The sequence below is a fragment of the Megachile rotundata genome, chromosome 12, assembly GCF_050947335.1.
Source record: "Megachile rotundata isolate GNS110a chromosome 12, iyMegRotu1, whole genome shotgun sequence".
NCBI classification, from domain to species: domain Eukaryota; kingdom Metazoa; phylum Arthropoda; class Insecta; order Hymenoptera; family Megachilidae; genus Megachile; species Megachile rotundata.
Window position 1 is genome coordinate 2,628,284 of NC_134994.1, and position 25,438 is coordinate 2,653,721.

Genomic DNA, 25,438 nt, shown 5'->3' on the forward strand with positions numbered 1-25,438 from the left:
GTGAAACATTTCAACATGAAACGGACCATCTTGGAAAGGAACGGATCAACCCCGAAGTCAATCATCTTCAGTGTCAGCTTGTGCGTGATTTTAAGACGAACAGCGAACTCTTTCTTCTGAGTTTTCGGTATGGTTTTCCCAGAAGCAAGGTGAATGCCAAAAAGAGTGGTGACAGCGGCCATGCGAGCATCACGTGGACACTATGTATACACTTCGACTTCATATTTAATTGCGTTACATACTCATCTGAATAAATAAGTATTTTTTAGATAGTAGTTAGATTAAATTAAAAATGCCGCTATTCAGAAAAGAATTCAGAAGTATAGTTACGAAAACGCAAAAAATTTCAATGAGAATGGGAATTGAAGTTCAAAATATGCACACAAACAAATACAAATTTTATGTTAAATTGTACACCAGCAGCAACAACTTCCTTCATTGAAAGTTCGTTTATGGTAAATAATGAGGAAAATTTAAGTAGTAGTAATACTCAAAGATCTAATTTTGAAAGTAATACTCAAAAATCTAATTCTGAAAATTCCGATTTGACTTTAAATTTCTTTGGTAAAACTGAGTGAACAACAAAGATTTCGCTTTGATTCGACATAAAATTGGGAGACTTGCAGAACAGGCAATAAATAATCGGACCGAGCCGAACAATTTGAAAGAATTAATAGAAATTTAAAAATTGTTATAAGTTAAAAGATACGATCTCGATTCAATATTTGATGAGTTCGAATTACTTCGACAAGAAAAAAATGAAACTGTGGAAATGTTTCGACAAAAAATAAGCAGCAAATACAACTTAGGGATGGAAGCAATCCAGGAAAACTATAATTTAAAACCGAAGGCTGGTATTATTGCGTTGTTAAATCAAATAGCAAAAACTAAGTTTATTACGGGTTTATAAAATCAGTTAATAAGTTTAATTATATCCAAGGATTAATCTAAGAATTTAGAAAATATAATTTTGGAAGCTACAAAATTAGAACAGGAAGTTAAGGAAAGAACTAAACGTATTGCGATTGAGAATAATACAATTTTAATCAGAGTTTTTGCAACAGATGTTTTGAAAAAGCAATGGTATAAATGTAAAAAAAATGGGTCGCCTAAAGAAAGATTGTAAAGAAAATAATAGAAATTTTGATTCAGAGAATTCAAATCAAATGTGGTATGCATTTCATAGGACAGCATGGCATACAGAAGAGAAATGTGTTAAAAAGAATGAGGGACATCCATATTTAAACACTCATAAAAGTTTAAAGCAAAGGAACAATGAAAGAAATTTAAACTGCAAGGTCGGAAAGAATTGAACAATTACCACGAGTCAGTTTTCCTTAGCAAATTTTTCTGGGAAAATCAGTTTCATTTTTGGTTGATTCAGGTTGCCAAGTTAAAAAAAAGAAATTCCAAATGTAGGGTAGGACTTTAACCGTTTGAGTGCGGAGGAGCGCGACAGCACTCCTCTGTTTATATGCCAAAAATGCGGGGAGCGCTATCGCGCTTTTATAGTTTGATGTTAAAATTGCAAAGAGAGTGACTGTGCTCCTACTTTTTTTTTCTCAGTTTGGTGTAAATTTAAGCTGGTTGCACTAGCGAAGCATATGAGTTATCGGTTTACAAGTAAAAATAAGTTATCTACTTTTATTAATATTTTTTTTTATATATACCCAAACTCATCCGCATTTTTGGCATATGCTCACAAAATTTGTGCCGCACTCAAACGGTTAAGAATGACGTCGCCAATACTGGCGACGTGAATATGATAAGTGATACGGAAGTGAGTTGATTGAATCATTCGATATTTTTTTCATCATTTGTCTTTTGCGATTTGGTTACGAAGTAATGAAATATAATTTAGAAAAGAGTAAAGAGTCGATATTGAACTTTTGAGTTGTGCACATAGTGGAATTTGTTAATTTGTTAAAACATAGTTAATAATTATAAAGTTCATTATATTTCATATTTTTAAAGCGTAGAATTGTAGTTTTAATTATTTAAATCGTTCTTGTTAATTTTATTAATAAAATTCCTATACAAATGATATATAGATAGGGAAATTGTTTGTAAGCTTTGTGGCATTGAGTTACGGTCAATACTCACTAAAGGGGAGGTAATTATTGCAATTTGTGGAATGAATATCAAATTTCAAATTGGGAATAATAACTCCCATATTGAACAACGTGGAATAATAGGAATATCACTTTTAGAAACACAAGAAATACTTTTAAAATTCAATGATATTTTACCAAATGTTTTTAAAATTGGGGACATTGAGATTCCATTAGAACGGTCTTCTTCAGTAATTTTGCCTCCTAGAAATTTTAGTAGCAGATCCAGTTAAAAGTATTGGTGATAAAACGAAACGATACACGAATTAACATTTGTCTCCATCCAACGGAATTTATTATTTATTACATTACCATTAACATTTCTTCTCACGTTCGCATGTTTTGATTGAATTTTGTTCTTTACCTTTTCCTTACGTTATTGAATTGTTCTTTTTGTATTCGTTATTAAATAAATATTTTGCTCGTTCTTTATGCAATTTATTACGTCATTTTTCGACCATGTATCTCCTCACCTGCAACAAAAAATTCTATCGGTAATGATTATATAAAGAAGTTAGATAATACTCTAGGTGGTTACTTGAGTGAAGTTGTAGCAATACAAGAAAATGGTTTTGTCAAAATTTTTGCTATAAATACTAATGTTTCTCTTCAACTACATTATTTTACAATTTAAATTTTGCACGTTTCATTTTGTCAGTATCACTTTTACAATATCAAGTTAGTAGAAGTTAGCAACATACAACAACTTCAATCAAAGTCGTTGTTGCATAACACCTGTCATTTATTAATGTAATTCTAACTATTTTTTTAATTTCATTCGCTAACCGCAATCAATTGTTTTATTTCAGTTGAATATTAACCCGTAACAAAAATGAGATGAAAAATGTGAGTTTTGAGGCAAAGATCAAGTTGCGATTTTATAGTTCTTGATGCATCAAAGGATAAACGAAAAGTTGTAGAAAGCTTCGCAGTCGAAGTAGCCTTCCTACAAATTTAAAAAGCAATAACAAAATTATTAAAAAATTCAGAAACTATATGAACACTTAATGTTAAGAGCACTGTTACGCGGCCAGATACCGCGTCTGTTAGAATTACGCAGTAATTGACGACAACAACTTTGAATTATTAAATGGATGTTAAGCCAAATATAACAATCAATTTATTAAAATAATATTACAACAAACTGTTAACGACTGAAAGATGGCAATTACACGATAAGGAATGACATTCATGACGGTGTTCACGCTTTATATAAATTAACGATGTATAGGTTTTTGTTAAAAAAAAACCATTAAACAGTAAAAGCCATTAAACAGTATAACCATCGTTCTTACGAATTCTGGACCCTCTACAGCAGCAATAAACTCATGAAGCCATTACGAACGCCGCGAGTTTCTTTAAAGTCACCGTTTGCCTACGTTTATTATCGGTAATAGTTCTTTAGCTTTTCACTGTCTCCAAAAACATGTTTTCTCAACGTCAAGGCGCATCCTAATTTTATTGCTTGCTAAAGTCAAGGGTCCAGACAATAAACCAAACTGTCGACATGACCATTTTAGGATTTATTCCCGAATTTCATGACGTCACATGTAGGCGGTCACTTGAGACCCCTCATCACGAATTGTGTAAACGAATTACAGAAAACTACCCCCGTCAAATACACCCACACGAGTTTACTTGCATCACGTTTCTTCTCTAACAAGTAAACCTACCCAAGTGTCACTCTCCGATTTTCATGAAATTTGGATATGTTATAGTACATGGAAAATTAGGGGACACGTATTTTTTTTTAGCTGCGGTAAAATATATTTAGGGTATGAAACAACCCCCCAAAGCGTGAGGGTAAAATGGAAAAATTGCGATATTTTCGAGATCAGTGAAGCAATTTTGATGATTTTTGGTATGAGAGTATCTTTCGATAGAAGACAAAAATTGGCCTAGGTATGTTGGAAGGGGAGTGAAAATTAGGGGGTGAAATACCCTAAAGCGACCAATTTCTTGCTGTAAAAAAATCGGTTTTGATCTGATCGAAATAAAATCTATTAAAACTTCAAGAGGAAAGTTAATTAGGGAACACGTATTTTTTTTTTTACATAAATATTTGGGACGTAAATAACTCCTAAATTACCGCGCTCGTTTGGCACTACGCATGAAACACCTTGCACAACTGTATCTCTTAACTGTTCGATCTTTTTAATATATCGGTTTTTTACGTTACTGAATGGAAATCTGAAATCAAAATTCAATATAACGGATCCATTATGGCGGACGAAAACTCGAAAACCTACTTAAATAGACTGTATCTGCAACATGCGATTTTCAAAATATAATACAATTTCTGACATTCATTGTTAGGTGTGTAAAGTGAATCAAGCGTGTTAAGAACATATCGTATATTGTTTATAACAAAATTGTTTGAACAATATAGCTTAAAAATGAAATTTTTTAAAATCTGATGACAGCATTCATTGTATGCAAAAAATGTCTATGAAAACATTGATCACATATTTTATTAATTCCTTTGTTCAGTATTAGAAATGATGTGCGATGTTAGTAACAGAATAATTGAATATTAGAAACAGAATAATTGAATATTGTACTTCCGTCTTGTCGTTATGAAAATGTAAGCGTTCGTGATGTTTTATTTGAAGAAAAAGTAATCCCTGTTTAAATGGTTAATCTTTAAGTTAAAATGTTTGTTGTTTGTGTTTTATATTAAATAATTTGTTCGTGTTCAAAAGTGTATTATTAGTTTTGTTATTTTCCATAATTCTGATTATTTAACAGTCCCCTAATTTTCCATGTACTATAACATATCCAAATTTCATGAAAATCGGAGAGTGACACTTGGGTAGGTTTACTTGTAAGATCAGAATTCTTGTAACAACAGGCAACTAGACGTAGAATAAATCAAACCATTGTAGAAAGGCAAAGCAAGCATTTATTCTATCACTTTAAAATTCAGTACGTCAGTACACACGAATTTAACACTCAAAACAAAAATTAAGGGTAATATTTTTAATTAATTGTTTAATATAATTTAGTTTTTGATAATAAATGTGCAATGCATTTAGTCTGACCGTACCATCAATCAACCTGTATTCCTACAAATTAACTTGTAAGCTGCTATTCCACGTAAAACTAGTAACATTTTGTTTTATTTGAAAGCACGCAAATGTGTTGATCATAAAAAAAAAAATTAATTCTGTACAATCTCATTACTGCCCTATTTCAATTAATTTTCTATACTAGTTTCAAAGAATTATTATGTTCGAAAGAACAGATTAGACATCGATATGAAACGACTGAAATTCATGGACTTTAGTTATTGTTATGAAAAATATTTAGAAAGTATACTTAAAATTTTAGTTTTTCTTAATCATTTTTTTTTTAACAGATTTTTGGGAGACAATGTCTATGCTAATATGTTACCATATTGCATACGGCACTCAAAAATTAGCAAGGCATTGTTGAACTGCACTTTTCAAAGCAACTGGTCGATACTACGACTTAGAATTAGTGAAGAGAAAAGAATTTCATATATTTTCAAGTTAATGTCACGAGGTCAAGGTAGTGTAACTGCGTTTATTCTGATCAAACAAAATTATTATTCATTAATTCTAGAATAATTATATTTTTTTGGTTAATTTGCAATTATAAAAGCTATTGAAATTGTTATGTTTAACTAATATTTAATATTTGTAAGAGCGAGAGTGAAATAATTTCCGTCGATGGAATATTCCAGAACTTGGTGAATTGTTACCGGAAATTAACGGTATGGAGCAAAGTTTCCAAAACTGGAAAACGCAGCTGAATTTGTTAGTAACAACTTACAACTTGGATGACAGCTCGTCGAGGATCCTTTCAGTTCAAAACAGAATATCTTTAGGTCAGTACAGAGAAATTATTAAACCGTATGGAGACAATGTTCGACCATCGGGAAAACAGATTGGAGGCCCGTAGGAAATTCGAATTGAGGAGGTGGATTATCAATGAAAATTTTAGTGAGTATTTCCACGACAAATTAATTTTGGCGAACAGAGTCCCAGTACCAGACGAGAAAATTGTGGACTCAGTGATTGAAGGGATACCCGATCTGACCTTACGAAATCAGGCGCGCCTATGTAATTTCACGAGTACGCCGGCTTTATTGAAAGCATTCAGCAAGATTAGATTACCACCTGCCTCAAGAAATCTAGCGGTTTCCAGAATATCAACGAATCGACCGAGGATAAAGGAGCCGTCAATAGCGCAGGAATCAGCAGTGCCCCCGATATGTTATTACAACTGTAATAGAATAGGTCATCGATCCCTGGAATGCCGCTTGACGAAGAGAGAAAAAGGGTCATGTTTCCACTGCGGAGAGATGGGTCATTTATTTCATACCTGCCCTAAACGGGTGAAGCTGCAAGTGAATTCCATAGTGATGTAAATTATGAACTGGACGATGTAAAAGTAAGTTAAAGCCCTGAGACCCATTCCAGAAAATAGCCCCTTCTTTGCTCCCCTTTCTCTTTAGAGAAGGCTCCCCTAAATTCTGGGTTTACAGCTAATCGATTGAGAAGTACTCTTTGATCTAGGTTTATGAATCTTTCCAGTGCTTGAGGAGAGTAGTTCAAAAGATTAACCAACTCTGGCTGATTAGTAAGCGAAACAATCGAAACAATGGTCCCGTTAGCGACCTTAACCGTTTCAGTGCCAGGGGTTTTTAAAAATCCATGTCGAATTGTGCCATGAAGCGCGATGGCGCTACCTTCATTTATCTGCGAATAATGCCGATCGACGCGGTTGCGCTGCTCTTTTTTTTCGTCGAAATATGCCGCTCGGCGCATTCGCGCTTTAGATTGATAGGCAATTTTTAAATATTGTTAAAAATAAACCTTGGGACTCAATATGTTTGTTAGTATGTTCGTTCGAAATACGCGGCAATCATCGCGTGGTAAGGTTAATATCGATATTGCAATGTTCTTTTGTTTTTTTTGTTGGTGTTCGTGTCGTTGCACGTTGCATAGTTCTTTCTTCTCTTCCTGGCGATCACGCGGATCGGACGCGTGAACTACACTACTGCGTATAATAATTTTATATCTGCATTTCACGACCCTTTTGTATATTTCAATATATATAAATCATAGTCCTTAACAGTGTTAAAGAAAGACAGCTAATTATGCAGGTTGTTTACGATTATTTGAAAGAAAATTTGTAATTATGAGAGGAAACTCTCGACAGACTTGCGACAAGAATTGACGATCGTGATCAAAAATAGTGACACGGTTCACCACAGTACGCGAACAGCGCGATCGCGCTGCATGGCACTAAAATGGTTAATGTTATAACGACCGTGGTACTCACCTGACTCGTTGAAGTTGATTCTCTGGACAGTTGTCCCCATAGGCGTGCGAGTGCATTCCGGTAACGATAGCTTTGGGTTCGTTACCGGGGTTGGAGAAGGAAGAACGTCTAATTTTGAGATCTTAAGAACCAAGGTCCCGACGAGATTCTGCAGTCTGGCCAGGTTTTCTGATGCATGACGAATGTGCTGCATAAACTTATTAACTTCATCTGTGTATGAGACGTGCTCCCTCATCATCATCTTGAAGGTGTGTACCAGGGTCAACGCCTTCTTTTTAACCGACTTCGAAAAAGGAGGAGGTTACTCAATTCGACCAGTATATTTTTTTCTTTTTTTTTTTTTTATTTTTTTTTTCTATGTATGTTCGCCGATTACGCCTAACTGGATCGACCGATCGGAATGAAACCTTTTGCATATGGTAGGTGCTGACTCCCCATTGGTACCATTATCAAAAAATTTTTCATTTTTTAATTGCAAAGTGTTGTTATTGCAAAACAACCGGCAACTTTTTTCTTTTTCTATGTATGTTCGCCGATCACGCCTAACTGGGTGGACCGATCGGAATAAAACCTTTTGCATATGGAAGGTGCTGACTCCCCATTGGTACCATTATAAAAAAATTTTTCATTTTTTAATTGCAAAGTGTTGTTATTGCAAAGAAACCGGCAACTTTTTTCTTTTTCTATGTATGTTCGCGCATTGCGCCTAGCTGGATGGACCGATCGGAATGAAACCTTTTGCATATGGTAGCTGCTGACCCCCCATTGGTACCATTATCAAAAAGTTTTTCATTTTTTAATAGCAAAGTGTTGTTATTGCAAAACAACCGGCAACTTTTTTCTTTTTCTATGTATGTTCGCGCATTGCGCCTAGCTGGATGGACCGATCGGAATGAAACCTTTTGCATATGGTAGCTGCTGACCCCCCATTGGTACCATTATCAAAAAGTTTTTCATTTTTTAATTGCAAAGTGTTGTTATTGCAAAACAACCGGCAACTTTTTTCTTTTTCTATGTATGTTCGCCGATCACGCCTAACTGGGTGGACCGATCGGAATAAAACCTTTTGCATATGGAAGGTGCTGACTCCCCATTGGTACCATTATAAAAAAATTTTTCATTTTTTAATTGCAAAGTGTTGTTATTGCAAAGAAACCGGCAACTTTTTTCTTTTCTCTATGTATGTTCGCGCATTGCGCCTAGCTGGATGGACCGATCGGAATGAAACCTTTTGCATCTGTTGGGTTCAGACTCCCCATTGGTACCATAATCAAAAAATTTTTCATTTTTTAATTGCAAAGTATTGTTATTGCAGAAAAACCGGCAACTTTTAAAATAAACTTTTCTCGATTTTAGTGCGCTTTCAATATCTTATCGCGGACATGATTCTGTGCAATTTTATTCATATACAAATTTCGCGGAAATGTTTAGTTTTCGAGATATTAGCGAAAAAAATTGTTATTAACTTTTGAAATCAACTTCGAACGATTTTAATGTCCTTTGAATATGTTGTTAGGTGCGTGGTTCTGGACAACTTTTTCCTCTTGCGAAATTGACGGAAATCTTTTGTTTTCGAGATATTACAGAAATTGTTGTTAACTTTTGAAGCCAACTTCGAACGATTTTTATGTCCTTCTAATACGTTATTAGTAGCATGATTCTAAACGAGTTTTTCCTTATGCATAATTGGCGGTAAGCTCTAGTTTTCGTGATATTAGCGAATAACTATTGTTATTATTATTAGTGGAACGCCCCGTGCTATGCACGGGAAAGACAAGAAAGGGCAATTACAATGCACTGTACCAAAACACTAACTAAGCCTTGCCGCTTTGACACGCAACTTATGCAGCAAGATGAGTTCACGTTGACGTTGGTGTATTATTCCCATTGCTTGGTAAAGTCTCCCTACCGTTCTAACAAACATTTTTTTTATTTTTTAGTTGCAAAGGATTATTTTTTCTATGCATGTTCGGCGGTTTTTCCTAGGTGGGTGATCCGATCGGAACAAAGCTTTTCGCATCTTGTGGAGTCTAACTCCCCATTGATACCATTATCAAAAATTTTTTCATTTTTTAGTTGCAAAGGATTATTGTTGCAAAAAAGTTGAAAAACGAATATCCATGTTGTCTTTTACTTAATTATGCTCATGGCATTTACGCAGTCAAAAAAAGCCTGGAAGAACTGTCTCACAGTATCCTATACAATTCTCCCCATTCCACTAAAAAGCGTTAAATAAAATAATTTTTGGAAAAAAAATACACCGACTTCGAAATGCACTAAAAAGTATAAAATAATTTCTATTTCCTAATGAAGTAATTTCTATTTCTCTGAATCATACAATTACGTCACAGATATGAATTAAACCTATTTACTCGTTAGGTAGTATATTAAATACATTTCAACTTTTTCGGAGGCGGCGCAAAATTAAAAATACCTCAGTAAACGTTGCTGCCAATAACCAATTGATTGTGGTATGGCGTATTGGAAATTAATAAATCCCGAGAAAGAATACGAACCATTATAGATATACCTGGTAATATACGTAAATGTAATGTCTGCATCTTCATTTGATCAACGTTTCTGATATAAATGAAATTGAATCGACTTCGTTCGCGTGTAGAAGCCATGGATCTAAGAACCTATAAACGGAGCCCGCGACGCGGGAATTACCAAATTTGCGACAGATGGGCTCTAGCTTTATAGTATATGCGGCGGTCGAGTCTTTCCGTCGCATACTCTATGAATATAGCCCTTTGCGGACTACCGCCGCATATATGCGTTCTGCGTAAATCATCAAATTGGCCGAAGAACTCATACTTGAGTTTGGCGAAAACAGTTGATTGAGCCGAGAAACGCGTGCATGTGTTCATGCACGTAAATCTGTGCATGTATTTATAATATGTCCAGAATATGACTTGGAATGCTATGAACGAAAACCGCGTTTAGGCAGAAATATACGCCGGCAATTTTTAATGACTATCGCGGCAGGAGCTCGGCCCCACGGTTCACTTCGAACCGTCCCGTCCGCAAAGGGCTAGATAGACCATAGTTACATTCCATACGCACTAACACCTACTTCGCGGCGTGCTGTCGAATTATATGTATAGAAAAAAAAATAGCTATACAAGCTTTGCCTATGTTCGGCTGTCCAAAGGTTGACATGTTCAAAAAAATCTTTTAATTTTGCGCCGCCCCCGAAAAGGTTGAAATGTATTTAATATACTACCTAACGAGTAAATAGGTTTAATTCATATCTGTGACGTAATTGTATGATTCAGAGAAATAGAAATTACTTCATTAGGAAATAGAAATTATTTTATACTTTTTAGTGCATTTCGAAGTCGGTGTATTTTTTTTCCGAAAATTATTTTATCAAGCTGATTCATAGGGTCTTCGACCAGCTTGACTCGGGGAACCAACGTATACAACATCTTCAGACTTGCCTCTAAATGTTCGGAATTGAACCTCATAACTCTAGCCAGTTCTATGGCTGCAGGTTTTAAGTCTTTTCTCCTACACTCCTTTATTACTTGAATTAGCTGAGGTATGGCAGAGGATAGGAGGGTCCCTGGGACATCCGCTGCAAGAGTGAGGGCTACATCCCACAATTCAAATACAGCGACCTGTGAGTTTATAATCTTCTCCAACTGCTGGAGGAACATGTTGGTCACTTTCTGCTCATGGGGTGATCCTTGTAGGCCCGGGTACCACGCCTCTTCCCTTCCTGTCACAGTAGAGCAAGAGGCCTCGATATGAGGATCAGCGGTATCAGAGAGTGGAACATTGAGTTCCAAGTAATCCTCGAAATCCACTGACCCGTAATCGTCTGATCCAGCTAACATTCTTAATGCAGAAATCCCGATCCTAGGGTCTAGGCCTGAATCAAACCCTTGGGAAATCTGCTCCCCTAAGGTTTTCTTGAGAGCTGAGATCTCCGGGGACTCTACTATACCATTCCCATTGACGGACACGGAAGGCAAGGAATCATAGTTGGAAGGTGATGCCATTTTTTAAGTTGGGGTCTCTGGCTCCTTTTTAGTCAGTGATGGAGTCTTCAAAGAACGGTTTCTCGATGATGCTATGTGCGATGTTGTGCCGAAGTGAGATCCCGATTTGTGTTTTGCTGTTACGTCAGATCCCCGCTTCGGCTTAGACTGACTTTTAGAGCTTGAGGATTCCGATGAGCTGGACTTTAAGGAGGATTTGGTTGAGCGCTTCTTTTCTTGCTTATCAAGAGGAGCTGATAGAGATGTCCTTCATTTAGATTGTTTTCCTGAGGGACGCTTATCACAGGAGGTAGAGGGACTTGATTTGTTCTTTCTCGCCTCGGACATAACCCTCCTCTAGAAGCTTGAGTGAACTGAAGGTCTGACAGAAGACCAAATCTACTTAATTCGACAATGGAGGTAACAGAACGATGTCCTGATAGTATGATCTCTATTCTGAAAAAGATGGAAGACGTTAGGATTAAATCAGAAGTAAAATTCGAACAAGAATATAAAATCAAGGATGAAAAGAACCACTAAGAACTTAACAAAACGAACAGAAAGTTATAAGCAGAAACACAAGTAAACAAAGCGTAACAATTGCTAACCGATTATCAATTCAGAAATATGCTATTTATGCATTTGACTATGAAAACAACAACTTATAAACACATGACGTGCTTACGTCGCTCAACAAAAGATAACATTGCCATAACAGCAAATGACTGCAGCAGATGTTCAAATTTGATCTGTTGAAAACTCAGCCAAATATAAAAACAGATTATTGTATAATTTTTATTGACATTCTCCCACAAAAAAGTGATGGCTGCTTTTACATGTTATTTGACCGGAACATGTAGAACTATTGCTGATGATCCGTTCATGATATTATTATCAATGCAAAATAGATGTACATGTGGTGAGCTGTGCGCCCATTGTGATATCAAAAACATATATACGTATTGCAGAATTAAGACTTCATGTTCATTTTGTAAATTATATTTTAAATTACATTTTAAATACTATTACTTCCCGTTGACTAAAAAGTATTGAAACTGATTAGAAAGAGTTTAATTAATTATTTTTTAATTTTGGTACTTCTTTTAACCGTTTAATGTATTTTTAAAAATATGTCAATGCAGAACCCTCCACACGTACCTACCTGAACCACCGTTTTATGATGGCGTTGAAAGATATAAAAAATGTTAAAGTGGGGTGCTGGGGTATTTTCACGTCCCCAAGTAACTTTTCACCCCTTAGAGTACAAACGAAAAGAAAGGTAGTACAGACGGGTACAAATGAAAGCGAATACGATACAAATGAAAGAAATAACAATTTTTAAAAGTCGGGTGCCAAGTTCAGGTAGGTTCTACACGTATATTCTAAAATGAGATTTTATTTACTTTCATATCACGTTTATAATAAATCTAAATCCATAATTTCTCTAATTTACTACAATTTTCTCTAACAGATTCTCAAATAAAAACCTCGACCTTCTTGGGCCTAAAAAACTCGTTTATTAGATACCCTTTCTTTGACAGATATCTTTGATATATGTCAAAAAATTGTAGCATTTATTTTGCTGAAATCATAAATAAGTTATAAAATATATAAATTACTTGATATCAATGCTCAGTAACTCAGATCTCATTCGTAACAATTTTATCACCTTATAAACATTATTATTCTGCAAACAGAACGAGTAGTCGAAGTAAAATGTACGAATTTTAAAATGAAAAATTACTGAAAATTATAATTTCTCACATCAATCATTCATAAAACACAGCGAAAATAAACAAAACAATTTCGTGTGCATTTTTTGCAGGGTGCAGTTTACTCGTTTTCTGCGTACAGTCGCACAATGTTTGCAGCTCGTATACATCCATATACTTACATTAATATTCGGACACTGTACTTGTAACCGTTCGGTTCGTGGTTACTCGCGTCGCGAATTGCCGCACGAATTTTTTAACTCCGTAACGCGAGGTTGTAAGGCTCGCGTTTCGTTTCGATTACGGTACGTCGCGGCGCGCTGCTCTGCTGAATTAACTTTTGAGCAATGATTCAAATACATGTAAGTTCCTTTCGATTGATCAAGGAAACTGACTGTTAATGTTATATGTTTACTAAGCCGCGAACGATGGACTTTATGAATAAAACTATTGAGATTCGAATGATTTCCGTGATGCTCGAGTAGTTCGTTTGATGTTCGATTTTGTTCTGTGTTTAGCTCTCGATCGGGCGAGCTAAGGAGCCCTGGCTAAAGTTTCGGAAATACGTTGATTGGTCATTGTTCGATTTTTGATTTTCCAATCAACGTGTCCCTTAACTTTCTCCCACCCTTCCGTTACGCCCTTAGCGCGTTTCTTTTGGAGAGGGTGGGACAGTACCAGAGCGTACGTGAGAAATTCGCAAGTCCGGCAACGCTATTCTTCTTTCAGTCTCGTTCATAACTTATCTTTTGAAGTTAAGATTTCTTACAAAATTAACACATTAATTCGTGTTTTTTGAATGTTTTAGAGTAATTCATACAATAGATTGTAGCGGGTATGTCACAACTTTAATTTGAAAGTTTTGGAGGTCATTGAGGACCTAAGCTTGTTCCAGTGTTTTCGTGTAAGTCCTTGTTTTGTCTGTTAGGGTTGCTTTTTCTTACACATGCGTGTTTTCAACGGTGAGAGAGAGTTTGGAAAATGCGACAGAAAGTAGCTGACTCGCGAAGGAAACAGATTGCATCTTTATAGTCATAGTTTTTGTTCGCGTTACAGTGAATAATTGTAATATGTTATCATTTTCGTTATTGTTTTATTCAAATATATATTATTATTGTTGTCTGTTAATCTGTGTGAATTTTTTTGGCGTTTTGTGTTTAAAATATCGAAATATTTATTCTCATCTAAAATGTTGTTAAGGAGTACCAAATCACTAACGCTTGCGCCGAAAATTTCATACAATTACAGAACCTCCGTCGTATTTTAAAGTAGATTTAAAATTAGGTTTAGCAATAGGTTTAGATTTATTGGCTTAAAACTTCATTTACTCTTCTTCTTAGTATACTTTATCAAAAATACAATATTTACTCTCTTTAGCAAAAACAACATCCCTCCTAAAATTAGTCTTTTGTCTGATTTAAGTTATCAATATACCATTTTTTTGTATTATTACGAATAAAGTTTCACAAATAAAGGGGGACATAGCACAGTGGCAACAATTTGAATTGGATGGTTGTTTGGAAGTTACGTGAACATCAGCTTCAGTTTCTCAAATAGAACCCTTCATTTGTTCTTGTATGTTTTTGTAACTATCACGCACTCACTGAAATATGAAATCACCCCGAACCTTGTCACACTCTGAAGCACCAATAGTCTCATCACGTAAACAACCATTAGTCATCGGCCACTACTTTCAAGTAGCACTGTCAATAGTCTGTCATAAACAAACTCTCGAAACCGATAAGTCCCCTCTACAAAACTTCTATCTATATATAAGGACTCGAATAGAGCTACGAATGAAGGTTCATTCCAAAGTAAAAGTTTAGATATATAAAACCTCTGACCGAATCTCCTGTCTACGGACTTCGTTCTGCGTATGGAATACCTTCTCGATAAAAATCGGTCCCCGTGACATAACTATCGGCTAGACGTCTTTATGATACTATCAATGTTTCTTTAAAGCAAGTCATTCCCAAGATATGAAACTTTAATATGAAGTTTGACGTATAAGTGGTATAAATTTGATCGCATAACCTTCATGCGATACATCTTGAGTAATGTAAATGCTGACAATATGTAGACTTTGAAGCTTTATATGTTGCGAATGACTTATACAAAAAACAAACATAAGTAGTATTTTAAAAACGATGAGAGCTACAAAAATATGGAACAACAAATACAGGTTCTATTTAAGAAACTATAGATGACGTTAACGTTCAAATGACAATCCAAGGTTAAATTTTTACAAACATCTTATGCTTCTTTTGATATCTTACAACTTTTTTCTGAAACATTTTTCCATATTTAAAGCCGTTTCCGAAATATAAGAGTAGAGTCGCACTTCAAAGAGACTCTGTAGTGTAAGGTGAGAAGACCAGAGATGAACGGTGCGAATAGAATGGTAGATATATGACTATGTGGAATGAAACAGAAGTTTGAGTATGTGACCTTAAAAAACTGTAGTGTGAGAAGTAGTCTTTCCGTTTCCGATGAAGAATATGTATGGCCGTGAACTCACCGATTTGGTTTCAACTTTGCAGAGAAGCTTCAAAATTAGCAATTTTACATAGCTATAATAGATACGTCTCAGAAATGAAAAATTCGCGTTCAGTTTTTAGGATACTTAGTTAACTTTTTAAATGTAGTGTACATTTGCAAGTTAACATATTTTAGCAACAAAATAGCAATTTTTAAAACCGAAGATTAAGAGTTAGAGTTTCCTAGGATATAAAGAGTGTATCATAACGTGTTGGAACCACTTTAGAAGTGAACGGAGAACAAAAGAACAATGAAAAGTTCATATAAACATATATCCCACTTAATCTTATCTTACAAGGACAGCTTTCAATCTGGAATCAATAAAATTTAATGTGATTTCCCTAAAAATGAATAATAATTGGTATATAAAATAAGCATAGTGTAATTATAGCCACAGGTAGTTAGTTAATTATGAGGAACATACATTTAAAATTGAAAGAAATCATATACCACTAGGAATATAAGTATTATAGTTATACTGCACTGGCGAACGTGTTGAACTTCAAATTTTTCGTCCCAGTGTCGCATATTATCTGGGAGATTATTTTTTAACAACAAATAATATGAGATGTTACAATTTTCGAACTATTTTACACGTTACTAAAACTATATTGCTTCTTATCTATTCTTGATACAATACTTTTACAGAAATAATGTATATAATGTGTATATACATATACATATTTATATCTTATAATATAGTATCACTTTACTAATTTCATATTTTAAGTTGAAAAATGATTTAAAATACGTTTCTAGACATTTGTATCCGTTTGCATAGAAATAAAGAATTAGTGTGTGTATAAATTTATGTTTTACCGCTTGTTTATTTATTTTTCAACTTTAGTTTTATCTCCAAAATAAATGTGCACTGTATGCCAGTAGGTTTAATGTACAGGTCAATTGTGTGATTAATAATAAATAAAATGCAACTGCATTCCATAAATATAAGCTGTCAAGGATTATTTATATACAGAAGTGATAACTCCGAAACATGATCAAATTGGAGACGTGTTTTTTTGAACTTCTTTCATTATTTTGATATCTTTTGCCCTCTCCTAAAACGAATTCCACATATTATAAAACAGTCCGTATACATATAATATATTTACTATAACTTTTGTTTCCCAATTGTTTTAATTCTGAATAAAATTAATGAAGAACTTTATTTTTAAAGTTCAACGAGCAAAATTAAAATCAAAATAAAATAATTTTTATCACGAATACAAAAAATTAAGAATAGATATAATGACATTTCTCCAATAACCTCCTGTAGTATTTTTCGAAACTTAAGCTTACACGTAGTATTATCTAACTGTCATTCATCGATTCCAATGAAATTGCATGCGGTTATTTAATACACAAAAATGTTAAATACGCATTTTTTGTTTCTGCTAAATAAGTATTTTAGAGTTAGGTTAATTATTTCGGCACATAGCAGACCGAGCGAAATGAAATTTAAGAGTGGTGTAAGCTAACGGAATTGTTCCGAGCGCTTCCTTAATGTTCAAGTTCAGCTAAACTAACCTACAGAGTCCTATTCGAGCTAACCCTAAACTTGAATCTGCGCTCCGTTATTCAGCGCACGCGTATTTGCATTCGATCGAACCCGCATGCTCCTTATTGCGCAAACGCACTCCGCTCATCAGTCACTGTATTTCACTTTCCGAAGTTATGCGTCAAACTTGCTCCTAAGACTTGCTGCATGTAAGGTCTCCTAAACGCGTCCATGTGACCTCGGTGCAAGCGTCTGTTTCCTCTTCACAAGTTCGGACTCGAGAATCGAAATATGCTTCACTAATTCCATAAAGGTTTTATTGTCATTATGTCTGGACGAACCGGCTCTTTTTTTGAAATCAAATAGGCTAACTTCTACATTTGGTTAATTAAATGAATGGCCAGAATACCATAAAGCTGATGAACTGTTTATCTGTTTAATTCTATAGGATTTAATAATAAATATATTCCTAGATTTTCTCTAAGCGCTTGAAAGACAAGTAATAATAACAATCTCTTGTTAAGCAATACTTTATTACAACTCTAAGAGCTTAGAAACAATGTCTTCCATTTACTGAGGTTGTCCTTCCATTAACTGGATTTCGATCGACAAACTCAAGATTTTGGGTGATTGGGTTGAAGTGGACTGTATGAATAAGTTGAACTTCGAGTATAAACTGAACTATACTTTATTCGCAAATCGTGATTGATAATGATGAACTTGTGTATATGTTGTATTTAGAATGTAGGTATTTGGAACGAATGAATCTTGTATTTTGTATGACGAAGGTTGTATTTTGTATCAATGTTGAATTTTGTATGACTTTAAAATTGTATATAAATGTTCGACGCTTTTCCGCGATTCAGGAAAGCTCGGAGTGGGCGTCCACACTTCCTCAAGCTTGGAAGGGATTACAAATTGATGATTTCTATTGGCTTACAAATTTTTAGTGGAAGTGGCAAAAAGTGACGTATGCAAGTTCGGGTTTTTTCCAAACAAAAGATTTTACGACTAATGCTAATGGTTCTGACACTAGATGTAACTGACAATAAGTCAAGAAAAACTCGTTAGAATGTAATGACTCTTTGGGTTCTATTTCTGCTACGAGTTAAGAGCTATTGAAATTAACTGAAACTATTTAAAGGAAACTAAAATCGTAAACTATTGTTGCCAAACTTGGCCTGAGGTCTAATCCTCTCTAAAACGTGTATTCTAAAATCTATTAGCTCGGTTACATTTATTTCTGCTTTAAATACATCTAATTAATAACACATTATCCCTTTACCGTACTTTGACGAGTCTCACTCGTGACGCATTTAGAAATTAAATGAGACAAATCTTCCTAAAATTTTTAATTTTTTTCAACTTGAAATTTAGGTCCAACAATAATTTGCATAATTAAGAATCGCTGAATATAAAATACAACATTTTAATTTTCTCTATTTGTTTTAATATTGTAGCTAAGAATAGTTAGTTTTGGCTGAGGCATCTGACAAATAAACTGTACGGTAAGAGGTTAAATACGGGTTCATAATTTATTTCTTCGTCATCTTGATAAGCAACGTGACATACCCAACTAAATGGAATAAGTGGTATTCCTGTGAACACACATTACTCAGCAATAATTCATGAACATCAGTGTTGAAGCCCATTTATGGTAGTTGATTCACAAACATATAAATCAGCGTTAATAACATAGCCAATAACGTCGATAAGTCGATCACGGAACTACGACCCCTTGGTCGGTAAAGAATTCGTAGGAGATGAACAAAGAAAAAAAATGACTGTCGCAAACAGGACAAAACATGTTGGAAGAACCGCGTGCATCGGGCACTATCGTTTTGTACCTCGAGGAGAATACACTTCAATACTTTAAAGGAATATTGTTACCCCGATTCGTTACTGGAATAGTATCGGAATTAAACGTACTCGTTTTGGCTGAGAAACAACGTAATTCAATTTTTTTTGTCTCACAACCGTCATTAAACCAAATGTCAGGATATAACAATCAGTTTCATGTTGTTAAGACCTACCATAGATTTTAGACTTTGTATATTTAACTTCGTCATAGGTTTTGTAATTTGTATAAAGTTATATTTTCTTTATACGTAAGACTCGTTACAATTTACTGTAAAGATCCGCGATTTTTATTCTAATTTTTTGTGCATTGTCCACATTTGGTTGTCAGCTACTAGCATTTCCAATTTTTTTGCCCGTTATTTCTCGCATATAAGGTTAGCGATGTCAGATTGTTTTTACAATATAATTGATTGGTAAGAGTGCTGAGTGAGTGAAGTTTGTATGAGATATTTTATAGATTGGTATGAATGTTAAAAGAAGTGAGAATCGGGAATTGTCGGAGTAGAACTGATTATGAGTGTGCTTTGAAAAAGATGTCCCATTGATACATTGAGTAAGACGAATTAAATATTGAAATTATATATGTTCATTATTAAAAATATATTAAATATGTAGGGTGTAGGTTAGTGGTAGGATTGATTATTTGTAAATATCTCATTCGAGAATTATCAGTTTTACTAATAAATTGATAGTGTGACAAATAAACGATGAAAAAAAGAAATGGCAATTTGTTGGTGAGATTCAGATGTGAAAGACGTTTCTAAAGACTTCGCGAAGTTATAAAGAACGATTAAAAATAGCGATTGTGTGCAAAAACATAGTTACAACATAGTTAATTTACAGTGTTATTGTTCTTTAGTGTTTAAATTTGTTTATAATACTAAATAGTTTTGTGTGTTAAATAAAGCTTTGATTTTATTCCTACAGAATTGGGGGCTCGTCCAATCTGAACCAGATTTATCAGAATAAGATTAGTAAAAGACACACAAATAAGGATGGCATTCAAACCAACCAATTTAACAATTCAAAAATTGAAAGAACTGTTGGAGGATCGTAAATTGTCTACAGCTGGAACAAAAACAGAGTTGACAGCGCTATTAGACAAATGCGATCTATCAAGTAAATGGATGAACGTATTACGTGAAAATGAGACGACTCAAAAAGAATATACGTCATTTAACAAGAGAAACGGAGCAGAAGAGAATGCGTCAAGGAATTTAAATCGCAGCGACGCGACGAGTCAAACTGTTTTTCAGAAGGCCTGGAACATTTGCTACAAGAAGCAGGAATATTAACACAAGAATTCGAAAATCGAAAACGTGAATATTCACAACCCGAGGCACAGGAGCGAAGTAGCAGTGTGTTGGAGGACCAAGTACATATTAATGGGAATGAAATTGCAAGATAGAGCATAATTGAAAAATTGTTGGATAAATATCGTAGAGCATCGACAAGGTGATTAAAGAGAGGAGACACTGGAAACTGTTTCAGCTGTAGTGAAAGAGCTGTTTATCAAAAAGCACAACTAGCGCCTGGGGAAGAAACGATCGTTAACGATGTAATTCTGTTGAATTTCCATATTGAAACTGGCAAAAATAAATACATCGAGAAGTCGATAATGTATTAAGAAGTCGGTAATGTATTAAGAAGTCAATAATTAAGTATGTTCGTTTATCGATTACTTATATGATGCCGCTCGTTTTTAATTAGATTCTCGCATGTTAAAATAAAATAATATTCATATTCTTATTCTTTTTTGTTTCTCTGTGATTTCGAGGTTGCTCACGCATATAAAAACATTGTGTTATATAAGAGGTCCTTCCCAGTCCTTCTTTATATAATAAATTCATATAGTGTGTTAAAAGTTATGTGTGTTTATTTGCGTTATTTTATATATGAATAATTTCGCATATTTTATCAAAACCCATACCATATTTCCATTAAATTTGTCTGCGGATTTTGCCAGATTTATTAATGACGTATTCAAAAATTTAATTAGAGATAAAGTTGTATTAATATATATAGATGACCTAATTATATCATCAATTGATCACGATACAAGTATAAAAAACCTGAAGTGAGTAATTACGACTGCAAAAGAAGCTGGACTTGAGATAACTTGCAAAAAGTGCGCATTATTGCATAATAGAGTTGAATTTTTAGGTTGTATAATTGAAAATGGCAATATTCGGCCCGCAGAACAGGAAACGCTGTTGCCAAGTTCCCAAAACCGACGACAATTAAATAGGTACAGAGTTTTTTGGATTTAACTGGGTATTTTCGGAAGTTTATAAAAGGATATATACCGATCGCAAGACCGCTAAGTATTTTGTTGCGGAACGACGTCAAATTTATTTTTGGACCTAAAAAGACAGCGGCGTTTGAGGAATTAAAACTGAAATTATGCGATACACCAGCATTGAAATTATATAGAACAGAAGCGCGGACCGAGTTACAATATTAAAGCAATTCTGTGATGATGACGGCGAGATACATGCTGTATATTTCGCGAGCAGGAAGACGACGCAAGCAGAAGAAAAATACCCAAGTTATGAATTAGAAGTGTTTGGAATTATTAAGGGTTTTAAAAAATTTAGTACATATTTACTAGGTATTGAATTTAAAATTGTTACAGATTGTAAAGCTCTCGCGCTGACCATGAAAAAACGAGATTTATGTGTGCCTATTGCGAGATAGGCTCTGTTATTAGAAGAATTTAATTATGTTATAGAACATCGACCGGGCAGGGCAATGATACATGTATATACGCTTAGTAGAAACCCACTTCCAAAATATTTATTAATTCGTAACGGAATGACGTTTAGAATAAGATAAATACAATAGAAAGGTGACGAGACGCGTCGAATCTTTGAACGTGTGAAAGCGGACCAAATGGATGATTATTTAATACGGGATGGTTTGCTTTTCAAAGTTGTCAATGCAAACGTTTGTTTGATTGTGCCGAAAAATTTGCAGCAAGTAATAAAAGAAATACAGAGAACAGGACATCTCGCGGCAGCAAAAACAGAGTAATTACTTAAAAGGACCTATTGGTTTCTGAGCATGAAGGTTAAAACGGAGAAAGTAGTTAAGGATTGTATTGATTACATATTAGCGGAACGAAAAATGTGTAACGATTCTGGAACTAAGCTCAGAAGTTAACAACGCTCGTGAGGTAAAGAGCGGCTTTTACCTACTAAACGACTCATTTCCACAATAACTAAATCTATAAGAATATGGGGTTCGTGTGTTGTGCGGTTAAGGAGTGAAATCCACAGGTTAATACCTTTCAACAATTAGGTTTGTTCAATTAACAAGTGAAGATAGTGAATTTTACAATTAACAAAAATATGAAAAGTATATATATTTAATATTATAATTTCAATAATGAACGACTCTATCAAAAGAATTAAATAAACATTGCCTCATAATGAACAGAAATTCGATAAATTGAAAAATACGTAATCGGTGAATGTAAAATGAATCTAACAATAAAATAATTTTCAGAAAAAAAATATACCGACTTCGAAATGCACTAAAAAGTATAAAATAATTTCTATTTCCTAATGAAGTAATTTCTATTTCATTCAATCATACAATTACGTAACAGATATGAATGAAACCTATTTACTCGTTAGGTAGTGTATTAAATACATTTCAACTTTTTCGGAGGCGGCGCAAAATTAAAAGATTTTCTTGAACATGTCAACCTTTGGACAGCCGAACATAGGCAAAGCTTGTATAGCTATTTTTTTTTCTATACACATAACTCGATAGCACGCCGCGAAGTAGGTGTTAGTGCGTATAGAATGTAACTATGGTCTATCTAGCCCTTTGCGGAGGGGACGGTTCGAAGTGAACCGTACCGTGAGGCCGAGCTCCTGCCGCGATAGTCATTAAAAATTGCCAGCGCATATTTCTGCTTTAACGCGGTTTTCGTTCATAGCATTCCAAGTCAAATTCTGGACATATTATATGTACATGCACAGATTTACGCGCATGCACACATGTACGCGTTTCTCGGCTCTATCAGTTGTTTTCGCGAAACACATAGTTTTAAGTTTCTCGGCCATAGCCACGCATTTACGTGGGACACATATATGCATTTCTCGGCTCAATCAACTATTTTCGCCAAACGCATATATGAGTTCTTCGGCCAATTTGATGATTTACGCAGAACGCATATATGCCGTGGTAGTCCGCAAAGGGCTAGATTCATAAAGTATGCGACGGAAAGACTCGATCGCCGCATATACTATAAAGATAGAGCCCATCTGCCGCAAATTTGGTAATTCCCGCGTCGTGGGCTCTGTTTATAGGTTCTTAGAGCCATGACTTCCGCATGCGAACGAAGTTAATTCAATTTCATTTATATCAGAAACGTTGTGAAATGAAGATGCAGTCGTTACATTTACGTATATTACCAGATATATCTATAATGGTACGTATTCTTTCTCAGGATTTATTAATTTCCAATACGCCATACCACAATCAACTGGTTATTGGCGGCAACGTTTACTGAGGTATTTTTAATTTTGCGCCGCCTCCGAAAAAGTTGAAATGTATTTAATATACTACCAAACGAGTAAATATGTTTCATTCATATCTGTTACGTAATTGTATGATTGAATGAAATAGAAATTACTTCATTGGGAAATAGAAATTATTTTATACTTTTTAGTGGATTTCGAAGTCGGTGTATTTTTTTTCTGAAAATTATTTTATTTCACGCTTTTTAGTGGAATGGGGAGAATTGTATAGGATACTGTGAGACAGTTCTTCCGGGCTTCTTTTTGTTTGTCTGCGTAAATGCCATGAGCATAATTAAGTAAAAGACAACATGGATATTCGTTTTTCAATCTTTTTTGCAACAATAATCCTTTGCAACTAAAAAATGAAAAAATTGTTGGTAATGGTACCAATGGGGAGTCAGACTCTACAAGATGCGAAAGGCTTTGTTCCGATCGGACCACCCACCTAGAAAAAAACCGGCGAACATGCATAGAAAGAAAAATAAGGGGCACTCTTTCAGGGACAAGTACAAACTAATTACATCATGATTGAGGATGCTTCATCCATTTGTTCTTTGTTAACTTTCGTTGCAAAAATTTACTGCGCTTGTGTATCTCTTACGGTTTAGGACTGCGCAAGAGTCAAAGTATCCGTAAAATAATAGCAGATCCTGCGCAACAAATTTTCTAACAAATCAAATTGATGCAATTTTAGAACGATACGGAGACTGTACCAAGCAATGGGAATAATACACCAACGTCAACATGAACTCATCTTGCTGTATAAGTCGCGTGTCAGAGCGGTAAAGCTTAGTTAGTGTTTTGGTACAGTGCATTGTAATTGCCCTTTCTTGTCTTTCCCGTGCATAGCAGGGGGCATTCCACTAATATTAATAACAATAATTTTTCGCTAATATCACGAAAACTAGAGTTTTCCGTCAATTATGCATAAGGAAAAACTCGTTCAGAATCATGCCACTAATAACGTATTAGAAGGACATTAAAATCGTTCGAAGTTGGTTTCAAAAGTTAACAACAATTTTCGCTAATATCTCGAAAACAAAAGCTTTTCGCGAAATTTGTATATGAACAAGATTGTTTAGAATCATGTCCGTGATAAGATATTAAAAGCGCACTAAAATCGAGAAAAGTTTATTTCAAAAGTTGCCGGTTTTTTTGCAATAACAACACTTTGCAATTAAAAAATGAAAAATTTTTTGATAATGGTACCAATGGGGAGTCAGCACCTTCCATATACAAAAGGTTTCATTCCGATCGGTCCATCCAGCTAGGCGTAATGCGCGGACATACATAGAAAAAAAAAAAAAAAAAAAAAAAAATATACTGATCGAATTGAGTAACCTCCTCCTTTTTCGAAGTCGATTAAAAATGCAATCAGCTGGTTAATATCTTTGAAACCTAGCGTTACAATGAATCGATAACCTAAGTGTGATCCTCATAAATCGTAATTACTGAACTGTCACCCAAAAGACATGGGCTTCAGAAACCAAGTCGCTTAACCCCTTAACCTACGATTTACGCTCGAGAATTTTGGGCCGGAAACGTAATGTTTATGTTTGACTCGTTCATTTTATACGGGCTATGCCCATAATATTTACTTCTGGCCCAACCATCGTACGCGGGCTATGCCCGTCATTGTAGGTTAAGGGGTTAAATGGGGAGCCTACTATTTGCTGGCTACTAAACTACCCAGAGCGAACTCCGAGAATCTGATGGCACGTTAGTAATCCGACAATATAATAATATGTATGAGTAGCTAAAGAGTTTTCGTTTTGATGTCTTAGCCTTTCTTGGGGCTGAGCATCGCACTTTCCTAAGGGAGTTTCAGATACAAGATCGTTTGAATAGGGAGCCTGCAGTTCGCTAGCTACTAGAACGACCCAGCGAACAA

At 34.7% G+C, this 25,438-nt stretch overlaps 1 protein-coding gene and 2 long non-coding RNA genes across 7 annotated transcripts; 1 reads left to right on the plus strand and 2 right to left on the minus strand.

The window, feature by feature from the left end:
- Window positions 1-27: 27 nt before the first annotated feature.
- Window positions 28-7,795, minus strand: LOC143265467 (uncharacterized). Of its 3 annotated transcripts, XR_013040053.1 has the most exons (4): window positions 7,422-7,795; window positions 2,424-2,584; window positions 2,250-2,315; window positions 28-246 (listed from the first exon to the last, which is right to left on the minus strand). It is a non-coding gene; the product is annotated as an uncharacterized LOC143265467 (long non-coding RNA). The 3 variants fall into 3 exon arrangements; XR_013040052.1 differs by lacking the exon at window positions 28-246 and having other exon boundaries at window positions 1,935-2,315; XR_013040051.1 differs by lacking the exons at window positions 28-246; window positions 2,250-2,315 and having other exon boundaries at window positions 2,378-2,584.
- Window positions 7,796-9,837: 2,042 nt separating this feature from the next.
- LOC143265497 (uncharacterized) lies at window positions 9,838-13,707 on the minus strand. The gene is made up of 2 exons (XM_076538027.1): window positions 13,302-13,707; window positions 9,838-11,863 (listed from the first exon to the last, which is right to left on the minus strand). Exon 2 carries the CDS (start codon window positions 11,426-11,428, stop codon window positions 10,733-10,735), a length of 696 nt encoding a protein of 231 aa, XP_076394142.1. The 5' UTR covers window positions 11,429-11,863; window positions 13,302-13,707; the 3' UTR covers window positions 9,838-10,732.
- Window positions 13,708-13,849: 142 nt separating this feature from the next.
- On the plus strand, window positions 13,850-20,859 carry LOC143265498 (uncharacterized). Of its 3 annotated transcripts, none has more exons than XR_013040112.1 (2): window positions 13,850-14,023; window positions 19,943-20,859. It is a non-coding gene; the product is annotated as an uncharacterized LOC143265498 (long non-coding RNA). The 3 variants fall into 3 exon arrangements; XR_013040113.1 differs by lacking the exon at window positions 13,850-14,023 and adding an exon at window positions 18,484-19,105; XR_013040111.1 differs by lacking the exon at window positions 13,850-14,023 and adding an exon at window positions 18,568-19,105.
- Window positions 20,860-25,438: the final 4,579 nt, after the last annotated feature.

Coding starts and splice junctions, on each gene's coding strand:
- LOC143265497 (XM_076538027.1), bottom strand. CDS start 11,428: ATGGCATCACCTTCCAACTATGATTCCTTGCCTTCCGTGTCCGTCAAT.